This window comes from Olea europaea, chromosome 2, assembly GCF_002742605.1.
Source record: "Olea europaea var. sylvestris chromosome 2, O_europaea_v1, whole genome shotgun sequence".
Classification (NCBI taxonomy): domain Eukaryota; kingdom Viridiplantae; phylum Streptophyta; class Magnoliopsida; order Lamiales; family Oleaceae; genus Olea; species Olea europaea.
Window position 1 is genome coordinate 6,519,349 of NC_036238.1, and position 12,553 is coordinate 6,531,901.

The window sequence follows — 12,553 nt, forward strand, 5'->3', positions numbered from 1 at the left end:
CTCTCCTTCAAATAAAATTTCAGATTTAGAGGTTCTTTTAAGTTATGGAAAAAAGGGCAAAATGACTTTCTGTATAAGTATAATAATTTGGGAGATAAAATGTGGTTAAAGGAGTTGAAATTTGGACTTTCAAAATAAATTTATGAACTTCAAAACAAAAGGGATGGCTTTTATTTCGTATAAAATGGTGGTTGTGATACATTTAAAAAGGGAGGTTACAAAAATAAAGTAAGTGGGAAGTTAACGAGTTAAAATGCTTTTGAAATTGCCCTTTTCTTTCTTTTTCTTTTTTTTTTAAGTGGACGTTTAGTGAGTTTTTTTTTTTTTTTTTGGTGTGTGGGCAGTTGACAAAAGAAATGGTAAGTTAAAAATGGTTTTAAATGCGGATTTGTTCGTTACACATGCAAAATAACTTCCAAATTCAAAAAAAATATATATATATATATATATATATATATATATATATTGGTAGTTAACAATAGAATAAAAAAAATGGAGGTTAATCTAGTAAGTGGGGTAGTTAACAAACTTTGTGGATGGAAAAATCGTAAGAAGAATTCAAGATGATGGAATCGAATTTGGGGTTATTTGGTACAATATAACAAGTGTATCTAATTTTAAAATTTAAGGACATAATCGGGGTAGCAATTAATAAAAAGTGTGTCGTCACAATAATGTAACAAAATAAAAATTTGTCGTCTAAATGAGATCTCGACACCTTACAACATTTTTAAAAACAAGTATGCGAAACTTTACTATCATGACCAAAACTTTAATTTGAACTTTAAAGGAAGTGTCGTAGCGACGTAATAATATAACCCAATTTATATTCAAGTTCTAAAATTTTATTTTGAAACGAAGCAACACATTTCTTTTTTCGATCGCTACACAACAATGACGAGTAGCAATGGTACGTGATTTCAAAGTTCTTCCAAAACCAATTTCTTGTTGAACCAATCCAAGTCAAATCTTACTTAGGCATAGCTAATCCCAAATCTCCAACATAGCAGTCATTTAAGAAGAGAATATAACAAAAGCTTGTTTAGGCATAGCGATCATTTCAGAAGAGGAACAAAGGCTTATTTGTGACATATTTCAGCACACGTATTATAAAGGATAAACTAAAACAAGAAACTGCTCAATCAATATTAATAAACTTAAAGAGAGTTCGATATGCAAAGTATGTCTACAAGAACTGATTCTTACTTCAAATGTTTGAACAATAAGAATTACTTTTACATAATGCATGAAATACAACTTCCAGTTCATTCGTATGATTCTCCTTCAGGCTTACTGAAAGTGAAATTTTATTCAATATTTTTTTACTCAAAGGGAAGTACAATTGCAAAACAATAGAAAACTTGTATATAAACCGAGTAAAAATCAAAAGGATGAATAATTTTCTTTTAAAAAACCTTACTAAACAAGGACTATTCATCTAGAATCATCAATCTCAATAACTATGAACCTAAGGCAACAAAAATGTAAAACTTTTTACTCTTCAAACAAAGTTTCACAAAACTAAAACATATAGAAAGAAGAAATAGAACACTTAAACATAGTCAGAGAAGAAATAGAAATCATACACCATAAAGTAAAGCAAATATAAAACCACTTCAAGCTTTGAAGAAACTACTAGACAAATCCATAGGAACACAAATGAAATTGAAAAGTGACAAACATATAGGGAAAAAAATACAAAACTCGAAAAATGTATACCCTTTAAACAAGAGACAAACGTACTTGAGGTTGGCACGATCCACTGTGCATAGGTTATCTGAAAGAATCACAAAGCTTCGAACAAAGGTAGAAGAAAAAGGCAGGTCGCTACAATCCACTTCGCATCGAGAAATCTCCTTTTGTTGTCCAATTCGCGTGGAAATTTTCTTTGATTTTACAAAAGGGAGTCGAATAAGAAGAAAACATAAAATCAAACGTAAATGAGATTTGCAGGCAATTTCATCAAAGGTTTTCTGTAGATATATTAAGGGTTCTTCGAATATTTGAGAAGAAGAAATCGAGTTCTCAAAGAGAGATATAGGTAACTACAATGAAATGCTACTTTCCCATATCTATCTATACACGTGTAGATATATACCAAATAGTAAAAAACGAGATAGTGAACAGTAGTGAACCAATTTAGGTGTGAACTGGAGGTTTCAAGAATGAACAGTAAATTGGGATTCACTCTTTTAAAGTAGAGGGGATTACTTCAAATATTTGAACATTATGAATTACCTTTACATAATGCATGAAATACAACTTCCAGTTCATTCGTATGATTCTCCTTCAAGCTTACTAAAAGTGAAACTGTATTTAAACAATTTTTTCCTCAAAAGGAAGTACAACTGTAAAAAAATAGAAAACTTGTACATAAACTGAGCAGAAATCTAAAGGATGAACAATTTTCTTTTAATAAACATTACTAACCAAAGACTATATATCTAGAATCATTAATCTCACTAACTATGAACCTATGGCAACAAAAATGCAAAATTTTTTACTCCCTAACCAAAGTTTCCCAAAGCTAAAACATAAAGAAAGAAGAAATAGAACACTTAAACATAGTCAGAGAAGAAATCAAAAGATTATACGCCATAAAGTAAAGCAAAAATAAAACAACTTTAATTTTTGAAGAAATTACCACAAAAATCCATAGGAACACAAATGGGAATTGAAGAGTGACAAACAAACGGTAACAAAAATACGAAACTCGAAAAACATATACAAGAATAAACAAGAGAATAACGTACTTGAGGTCAGCACAATCCACTTTGTGTGGGTTTCTGAAAGAATCACAAATCTCCAAACAAAGGTAGAAGGAAAAGGTAGATGGCTACAGTCTACTTCACGTCAAGAAATCTCCTTATGTTGTCCACTTCGTGTGGAAATATTATCAGATTTTATGAAAGGAAGTCAAATAAGAAGATATATACCAAATAGTAAAAAACGAGATAGTGAACAGTAGTGAACCAATTTAGGTGTGAACTAGAGGTTTCAAGAATGAACAGTAAATTGGGATTCACTCTTTTAAAGTAGAGGGGATTACTTCAAATATTTGAATATTAAGAATTAACTTTACATAATGCATGAAATACAACTTCCAGTTCATTTGTATGATTCTCCTTCAAGCTTACTAAAAGTGAAACTTTATTTAAACAATTTTTTCCTCAAAAGGAAGTACAACTGTAAAACAATAGAAAACTTGTACATAAACTGAGCAGAAATCTAAAGGATGAACAATTTTCTTTTAGTAAACATTACTAAGCAAAGACTATATATCTAGAATCATTAATCTCACTAACTATGAACCTATGGCAACAAAAATGCAAAATTTTTTACTCCATAACCAAAGTTTCCCAAAGCTAAAACATAAAGAAAGAAGAAATAGAACACTTAAACATAGTCAGAGAAGAAATCAAAAGACTATACGCCATAAAGTAAAACAAATATAAAACAACTTTAATTTTTGAAGAAATTACCACAAAAATCCATAGGAACACAAATGGGAATTGAAAAGTGACAAAAAACAGTAACAAAAATACGAAACTCGAAAAACATATACAAGGATAAACAAGAGAATGACGTACTTGAAGTTAGCACGATCCACTTTGTGTGGGTTTCTGAAAGAATCACAAATCTCCAAACAAAGGTAGATGGCTACAGTCTACTTCACGTCAAGAAATCCCCTTATGTTGTCCACTTTGTGTGGAAATATTATCAGATTTTACGAAAGGAAGTCGAATAAGAAGAAAACACAATCAAACGATTAATAGTAAGAAAATAAAATTGTTACCAACAATTCACAAAAAGAGAAAAAGAATATTTAGAAGATTCAATTTCGTCGACTGTAAATGAGATTTGTAGGCAATTTCATCGAGGATTTTCTATAGATATATTAGGGGTTCTTCAAATATTTGAGAAGAGAAGAAGAAATCAAAGTCTCAAAGAAATATATGGGTAACGACAGTGAAAAGCTGCTTTCCTATATCTATCTATACCACTTGTAGATATTTACCAAGCAACAAAAAATGAGATAGTGAACAGTAGTGAACCAATTTAGGTATGAACAGAGGTTTGAAGAATGAACGGTAAATTGGGATTCCTTTAATTGTTTAAACACTAAGAATTACTTTTACATAATGCATGAAATACAAATTTCAGTTCATTCTTATGATTTTCCTTCAAGCTTACTGAAAGTGAAATTGTATTCAACAGTTTTTTCTTCAAAGGGAAGTACAACTGTAAAACAATAGAAAATTTGTACATAAACTGAGTAGAAATCAAAAGGATGAAAAGTTTTCTTTTGAAAAAACCTTATTAAATAAAGACTATACATTTAGAATCATCAATCTCAATAACTATGAACCTAAGGCAACAGAAATGTAAAATTTTTTACTCCCTAAACAAAGTTATACAAAGCTAAAACATATAGATAGAAGAAATAGAACACTTAAACATAGCCAAAGAAGAAATTAAAAGACTATACACCGTAAATTAAAGTAAATATAAAACCACTTCAAGTTTTGAAGAAACTACCACACAAATTTGTAGGAACACAATCAAGGATTGAAAAGTGACAAACAGGAACAAAAATACGAAACTCGATAAACGTATTCAAGGATAAACAAGAGACTAATGTTCTTGAGGTTAGCACGATCCACTTTATGTGGATTTTCTGAAAGAATCACAAATCTTCAAACAAAGGTGGAAGAAAAAAGTAGATCGCTACAGTCCACTTCGCATCAAGAAATCCCCTTTTGTTGTCCACCTCGTGTGGAAATGTTCCTAGATTTTACGAAAGGAAGTCGAATGAGAAGAAAACACAAAATAATGATTAATAGTGAGAAAATAAAATCGTCACCAACAATTCATAAAAAGAGAAAGGATATTCTGAAAATTCGATTTCGTCGACCGTAAATGACATTTGCAGGCAATTTCGTCAAGGGTTTTTGTAGATATAGTAGGGGTTCCTTGAATATTTGAGAAGAGAAGAAGAAATCGAGATCTTGAAGAAAGATATGGGTAACAACAGTGAAAAGCTACTTTCCCATGTCTATCTATACCGCTTGAAGATATACTAAACAGCAAAAAATGAGATAGTGAACACTAGTAAACCTGTTTAGGTGTGAATTGGAGGTTTCAAGAATGAACAGTAAATTGTGATTCCCTCTGTTATAGTAGAGGGGATATATAGATGGTCAGCTTGCTTTAGTCCCACAATATTGTTTTTCAGTCTTGATAGATCACCCAACTCTGGTCCATATGCAGTAACAAAATCATTGAAGTTGAAACATCATATAATCAAAATCTTGTACAAAAACTTAAATTTCATTTGGTTTTTCTTTAAATCTGTCAACAAGAAAATTTTAGTAATTTCAATCTCGTCACATCTCTCTCTACAAAAGTGACACTACAATTGTGATTCACTCTGTTATAGTAGAGGGGATATATAGATGGCCAGCTTGCTTTAGTCCCATAATATTGTTTTTCAGTCTTGATAGATCGCCCAACTCTGGTCCATATGCAGTAACAAAATCATTGAAGTTGAAACATCATATAATCAAAATCTTGTACAAAAACTTAAATTTCATTTGGTTTTTCTTTAAATCTGTCAACAAGAAAATTTTAGTAATTTCAATCTCGTCACATCTCTCTCTACAAAAGTGACACTATTCTATAGATCTTCTGAGAATGTCACCTTTGCCATGCACAGGAGAGACGACAACAAGAATCACAAAACCACCCAAAACAACTATCAACATGCTATAAGTTCACCAACAACGCCTCAGATGAAAGGTGTGATATTATGTTGTGTGCTTGAAGAAGAGTCATTTTCTCTTTTTTTTTGATAGGTAAAGAAAAGTCATTTTCTCTAAAACAGCCTTTGTCATGAGTGGAGCCTATAGAAGTTGTCAACACCTTTGCCATTGTGAAACTTCCAAGCAGCGCATACTCCAATTATGCTCAAACAGAATGCCAAGAATTGCAAACACAAATGAACACATTTTTTGAAGTTTTTTTTTTGTTCCTGAGAGAGTCTTGTCGGTCAGCATGGCTAAACAAATCCATACCATCACAAGTCCAAGAATGCCAGTAAGCAGGTAATGATGACCAGTGTAATAAACAACCCTAATGATATACAACAAATGATAAACATAAAAAGACTCGATAATTCGGACCTCACAATTCATAGATGTAGATAATGAAAATAGATTAAAATAAGGCTACCAACAAGAACTTTTGTTTCAAAATATCGTGGCATCCCCTGAAGTGTCAGATTACAAGAAAGTAGAAACCAAAATTTCTCCTTTGAACTTAACCAAGATTCCCCCATTTTTTAAAAGTCATAAAATCTGAAATAATTTTCCCACTCCTTGCAAATCTGCAATTCAAAACCAATAGACCATGGAGAGTAAGCTCCAATAGTATACTCTTGAAACCCATTACCTGAAAATACATCCAACTCCTGAGGCACCAATGTCTGGCTTCAAGATCTCTTCAAAAGGAGAAATGTTTTGGGATTACCTCCACATGGTCTCTCCATGTGAACGGCTACAACAATCAAGCTTTGAGGTCCTTCAATCGTGTGGCAAAATCGATTTGGGGGTTAGGGTTCATACAGAATTTGGGCTTCCAGTCTAGGTGGCTTGCATTCTCTATTTCATGATTTCAATTGGAAAGGGTGTGGTGTGTTTGGAAGTGTTGACATGGCATTTGAGTTTTCTGTTTGAAAGATTTAACTGCCAAATGTACATTCCGTCATCCACCCAGGTAAGAGTTATAACCGAAAGTTGCTCACGAGCATGTTTGGTATAGTTTAAAATTTAATTAAAATCAATTTTTTTATCGTTATTTTACTATTTTAGATGACATTTTTGAATTCTTTTCTCACAAGTAGAACCCACTTTATTTCTAACGGTCAAAAATTCAATTAATAAAATCCCTACCAAACAAGCGCTATAATAGAATGTAACTTCATAAAGTCCAGAGAGTAATGTGGTGCAAATTGAAGTTTAGTGAGTGAAATGTGATGTTATCCAAAATTTGGTTTGTATTCAAACAATTAATTCCATTTCTACATTATTTCCTTTGCGTCATTGTTGACGCACCTTGTTTTCAAAATATTGTGGACCAAAAAATTTATTTTTTTAAAAAATAAAATAAAATTGGCAAACTCTCAAATTTGGTTTACACCAAACATGATTGATTACAATTTGACCATGTTCGACTTAATTAGTCTCAATCACATAAATTATTAAAGTCAAGTTGAGTTGATTTGGATCAAATTACTTATTTGCTTAAAATAGTTCTATTTCAAATAAGTTTATTATACTCAATATTGCTTTTAATCAATTATAAGTTAAATTGAGTAGAAGTTTGAATTAATCGAAATTAAGTTGTTTTGTTTGGGATATTAGTTACAAAAATCTCGAATTTACAATTAATTTACCTTATCGTGTATTTTCAGGCAGGCAAATGCAATACAAAAATAGCATAATTACGCCTCGTTTGATCCACATTCTTTCAAAAAATACATTTTTAAATAGTGATTTGACATCATTTCAATAGCACATTTTTCAATGAAATAACATTACATGCTAATTTAATTTTTTTTTATTTTTTAATCACACATTTTCTATCAATACACTATTTAATGTAACTCAAACAAGGGCTAATCTTCATTTTAAATGAAAATAGCCTTGCACACGTCGGAGAAGTGATCAATTGTCTGGCAATTTGGCATTACGAGAAGAAATATATAAGTTAAGAAGGGCTCCACCTTGTAATTTATATATTAATAAAGGATAGTATGTATTATTTCATTGGTTAGAAGAGGTGGAAAAAAGAATTGAAATCATTAAAATCGAATCAAATCGATTGGTAGAAACCCATAATCTAGAAATTGGACCCATTAGAACCATTTCCCATTTTTTTTAAAGATTTTTTTAAAAATATTTCCTAATAATTAACCATTTTTTATTTTATCACTATTTTTTTATTTTTTTATTTTTTCAAAATTGAACTATTACCTTCGGTTTCAATTCGATTTCAATACTACAAATCGAACCAAATAGTTCCATACTATTGATTATTGGAACCGGTTAGTCGCATACTATTGATTTTTAGTTTGGTTCTAACTCTCCAAACATCAAAATCGAAATCGAAAGCAAAACGAATTTAATTTTTAGTGTTTCAACTATTAAGCCCAATACACAAAAAAAAGCTCAAGTTTAAGTTAGTTTATAAGCATATAAGAATAGAGAAAAAGATACTTTCGATATTTGCTTTATGATTTGTTTTTGTTTGTTTGTTTGTTTTTCTATTGAACTTGTTGGGCAATTCGTATTAATAGGAAGGTTCACATAATATTTATTTTTATCGATAATAATATTCAAATTTCTAAATTATTCGGAAGAACAAATTCTAATTCAATTAAAATTTAGCAATCCAAATTCTTTCTCTATCTAAAAGTAAAAGAATTGAAAAGTAATTGTACTTCTAGGACTACCTTGATAAATCGATAAATTCTCGGACGATGAACATATAAATATTACTATCGTCAGCAGAAAAAGGTCCAAAAAATTCGTCGCCTTCATCCGTACTCCTATATTGGGAAAAAAGTTACAGAAATAGATAAATACAAAATCTCTGAAACGTCTGACCTCGGATTTCTCGGCTCCTGTTTCTCCAGGATCGTCTATCTGTTTATAAGCTTAGGTAACTTTTAAAAAAAAATAAATATTACCTATTAATTTTCAATTTATCTCTTTTATATGATTAGATTCTTGTTTTAATCGTGTAATCTGTAATGGGTTTTTCTCTGTTTGATGAATGAACTGAAAATTTTGGCAATTGTTTGGGAAAAAAATAATCTTCATGTATTTTTATGCGTATAAGCGGATTATTGCTTGCTTGCTTGATTTTAAAGAAATTGTAAATTTTCACGAATTGTGTGTTTAGATTTTGATTTTCCAATCACATTCTGTTGGGATTTTTGGTCGATAATCGATTTTACAGCTTGATTATTGGTAGATAGTCTCATTCTTCACTGTTGAAGTACTGTAATGAAATACAAACTCACGCACCACAAAAAATACACATTGATTTTAGTTTTGATTTCATATTTCTAGCAATTTATATTTATTTGATCCAGGAAATAATTTTCGAGCTTTCTGATGATGAATTATTCTTTCTGTTTTGCAGGTAAATATAAATTTAAGTTAAGCTTATAAGAATTTTTTCTCTGTTAAAGAGAGAAGGTCCTGGTTCGGGAAGCTACTCGAACTTCTGCGAGCTTTTTGTATCTCTCCTTAGCCATCTCGATTCCATAGGTTACAATTTTCAAAGTTTCTTGGATCGAGTTTGAGAATTGTTGAGACCACTGGGTGGAAAAGGAGTTTTAAGGGATTAAAGTTGACTGAAGTAGGTAATTATGGGGTCTTTTTGTTGCTGTTTGAGGGATGAATGTGAAGAGTTTGGTAATCCGAACAGCTCGATTTATAGGAACTGTATATGTCTTCAATGCTTCCTTCAGAACTTCTTACATCTGGTATACTTCAAATAATTTCTTGTCTATTAGTTAAATTTAATTCAAAGATTCAATTTTAATTCAGCACTACTACTTTTCTGCATCCTTGTTCACTATAAGACATGTATGTTATATGTTGTTTTAGGCACATATTGTGTATTTATAGATTTGTTTTTTGGATGCCCAAGTTCCTACAGTAGATAAATAAATAAGAGGGTTGGGCCGGTTTTGTTTCTGCGCGGGAAAAATGAAGATGCGTGGGATCTCTCATTGTAAAAATTCATCCTCTTCCTTGTAGTGAAAATCCACAGGTCGTGTGTGGACGCAACTCTCACGTTAAGACCGAACCACTATATATTTGTATGTGTTCTTGTTCTTTTCTGATATGTTTCTCATTTATCCTTGTTCTCGGAGTTAGAGATTAAGGTTAATCCATAACATTACTGACACTATTTGAATGACGATAAATGGGATATGTAAATTTGATTATAACTCATTGTTCCGTCCTGCAGTATGCATCATTGTTTCATAGAGGGGGAGAATATGTGATTCCTTCATCCACTCAAGGGACGGCATCTTTGAGTTCTTCTGCATCCCTTGATAACTCTATAGCTGATATGTACCACTCTCCTCCAAGACCTCTGCCTTATGATGTAGATCCAAGATATTTCCGCTTGCAGCGTGATGAACTGGTCTCTAGAATGGAGAAAGGCTCGACTCATTCACACGAAGAAACTGAACCGCTAAGAAGAAGTGAAGTAGATGACGATTCTGAATCTTTAATTAACACAAAGAAATGGAAAGAGTTTGAATGTGAAGAAGGATCAGAAAAGTATGATTCTAAATCGCCAGTAAAGCTTTCAACAGCTAAAACAACCACAGGATATGCTCATATTTACACTTCTTCAGAAGATGAAGATGTCTGCCCTACATGTCTTGAGGGTAATGATAGTTTTTCCGGCAGTTTTCTTTTAGAAACTTTCATAGCAATGTGTTATACTATGTATAAAATATTGGATCTCAGATCCAGATTACTACTAACATAACCTTAAGGTGGTTTTCATTTGCCGTCTAATATACTGTAGTGACTTGCATATTTAGAATAGACTTCATATCTTCGTTCATCCAGTGGTGGAATTGAATTTCTCTCCAGTGCTCACAGTCTTTCTTTACCTATTGGTTTCACTTGATAATTGCTACTTCAAATTGTAATGTATGGATTATAATATCTGGATACTGATTTTTCGTACCTTTGTTGCCTTTTTTTTTTCCTGCAGAGTATACTATTGAAAACCCCAAGATAATTTTGAAATGTTCTCACCATTACCATCTCGGTTGTATTTACGAATGGATGGAAAGAAGTGATAGTTGTCCAGTTTGTGGCCAGGTAATGTCTGATCCTTCCTGCCATACTCGTGGCTCCTACTTTTAATTTATAATGCATGTCTCATTATTTCTTTTGATCTCATTATTGTCTTGTCTTGTCCCGTTCATTATTGTTTACCAAACATGCATTTACTGAATTAGTAGAATGTTGAGTACTATATACCAAACATGCACTTACTGAATTAGTAGACAATATTTGAAAAGTGCTGTGTAATGAATTTTCCTCAGCCCATATCCCTCCCCCTATAGCATTCCCTGGTGGGTATTGGGCTTGAGAAGGCCTTAATTTTAATACCAGGGTCACCAGTAGTCTTTGCTGCCATGGCCTGTTCTTATTGCTTGTGTCGTGGGAAACCGAACACGAGCAAGAAATTTGGTGTTCCTTGGGAACATTTGAAGCTAAACATTAACCACAAAATCTTGTTTAGATCAACTGAAGATCTATAATACAATATTATGCTAGTTGACATAGAATTCAATGAATCTATCTACGGCAAGCCCTCTGAAAATCAGGCTAATTGAGATTGAAACTTCCATTAAATACTAGATGGAATTGTCTATCACTATCTATAGAAAAATGAAAGACTCTAGTCAATATCCTTATTCATCCACTTGATATTTTCCCAAAAAAAAAAAAAAAAGGAAAAAAAAGGGAGATTGATTGAACTTGAATATTCACTTTAGTCTGCGGCATGTAGTGAGAGGAATATTAGTACCTACATAACCAAAAGGGCGGGTCTGCTTAAAGATATCGGAATCTTCTCCTGTTTTGTTGATAGAACTTGCAGAATTTTCTTCCGCAGAAAAGGAAACAGAATGTTGACAGATACTCCTTTCTCATAATCAATCAATCACTTCTCACAAGCTTCTAGTGGCTGCAATTCTAATTAGCCTTTCATCAGTAAACATGTTGCTCAGCAAAAAATTTCTCTCTAGATATGGTTTACACGGGTTTGTGAATTCTTCAAAGCTATCTTTCCATCTTTGTTAACTTGAGTATCAGGAGATTGATAATGAAATTATATACCCCGTTGTCTTAATTTGTATTTTTGGCTTTCTAGGTGATGGCATTTGACGAAACTTGATCTTTTCTGAAAATTCCACTCATGGGAGAAACCAACCAAGAACAAGAACAGAAAGGGAAATGAAGACATCAGATTCTGAAAATGTGAAGTCGTTGTGAATACGCATGCTTAAATTGTTGATTTCTTATGCTGACATTTGAGTTTCGACTCAGTACATATAAGATTTTCTTCCAATGATTTGCCGTTTCCTATTGTACTTTGTTCAAGATACAAGTTTTTAGTTGCACTTCTCTTCAAAGAAGAGAAATTGATCTTAAACGGATCAAAGAGTATCCTATTATTTCAAGGTTGCATTGATCTTATTATTGTTCTTATGAAATCCTTGGTGGTTGGCAATGTTTAAAATGGGCCAAATGGGGAGGAAAGAGATATAAAGAAGAGAACATATAGCCTCCGTTTGATTCTCATTCTTTGACAACGAAAATGAAAAATATGATCGTTATCTATCACATCAAGTCACTATATTTGACTTTCTATTTTTTGTCTGGGTTTTGTAACGACTATATTTTTCTTTCTCATTTTCATAAAAATAGGTACCAAACGGGGTCAT

At 31.9% G+C, this 12,553-nt stretch overlaps 1 protein-coding gene and 1 long non-coding RNA gene across 3 annotated transcripts; one reads left to right on the forward strand and one right to left on the reverse strand.

The window, feature by feature from the left end:
- Positions 1-969: 969 nt before the first annotated feature.
- LOC111409944 lies at positions 970-6,735 on the reverse strand. The gene is made up of 4 exons (XR_002705585.1): positions 6,451-6,735; positions 3,591-6,132; positions 2,754-2,878; positions 970-1,886 (listed from the first exon to the last, which is right to left on the reverse strand). It is a non-coding gene; the product is annotated as an uncharacterized LOC111409944 (long non-coding RNA).
- A 1,827-nt stretch (positions 6,736-8,562) lies between these two features.
- On the forward strand, positions 8,563-12,300 carry LOC111409951 (E3 ubiquitin-protein ligase At3g02290-like). Of its 2 annotated transcripts, XM_023040093.1 has the most exons (6): positions 8,563-8,721; positions 9,208-9,553; positions 9,831-9,892; positions 10,045-10,474; positions 10,810-10,919; positions 11,980-12,300. In XM_023040093.1, exons 2-6 carry the CDS (start codon positions 9,517-9,519, stop codon positions 12,001-12,003), a joined length of 663 nt encoding a protein of 220 aa, XP_022895861.1. In that variant the 5' UTR covers positions 8,563-8,721; positions 9,208-9,516; the 3' UTR covers positions 12,004-12,300. The 2 variants fall into 2 exon arrangements, with proteins under 2 accessions (XP_022895861.1, XP_022895852.1); XM_023040084.1 differs by lacking the exon at positions 9,831-9,892 and having other exon boundaries at positions 8,565-8,721; positions 11,980-12,289.
- Positions 12,301-12,553: the final 253 nt, after the last annotated feature.

Coding starts and splice junctions, on each gene's coding strand:
- LOC111409951 (XM_023040084.1), top strand. CDS start 9,437: ATGGGGTCTTTTTGTTGCTGTTTGAGGGATGAATGTGAAGAGTTTGGT. Junction 10,475..10,809: donor CTGCCCTACATGTCTTGAGG/GTAATGATAGTT, acceptor TTTTTCCTGCAG/AGTATACTATTGAAAACCCC. Junction 10,920..11,979: donor GTTGTCCAGTTTGTGGCCAG/GTAATGTCTGAT, acceptor TTGGCTTTCTAG/GTGATGGCATTTGACGAAAC.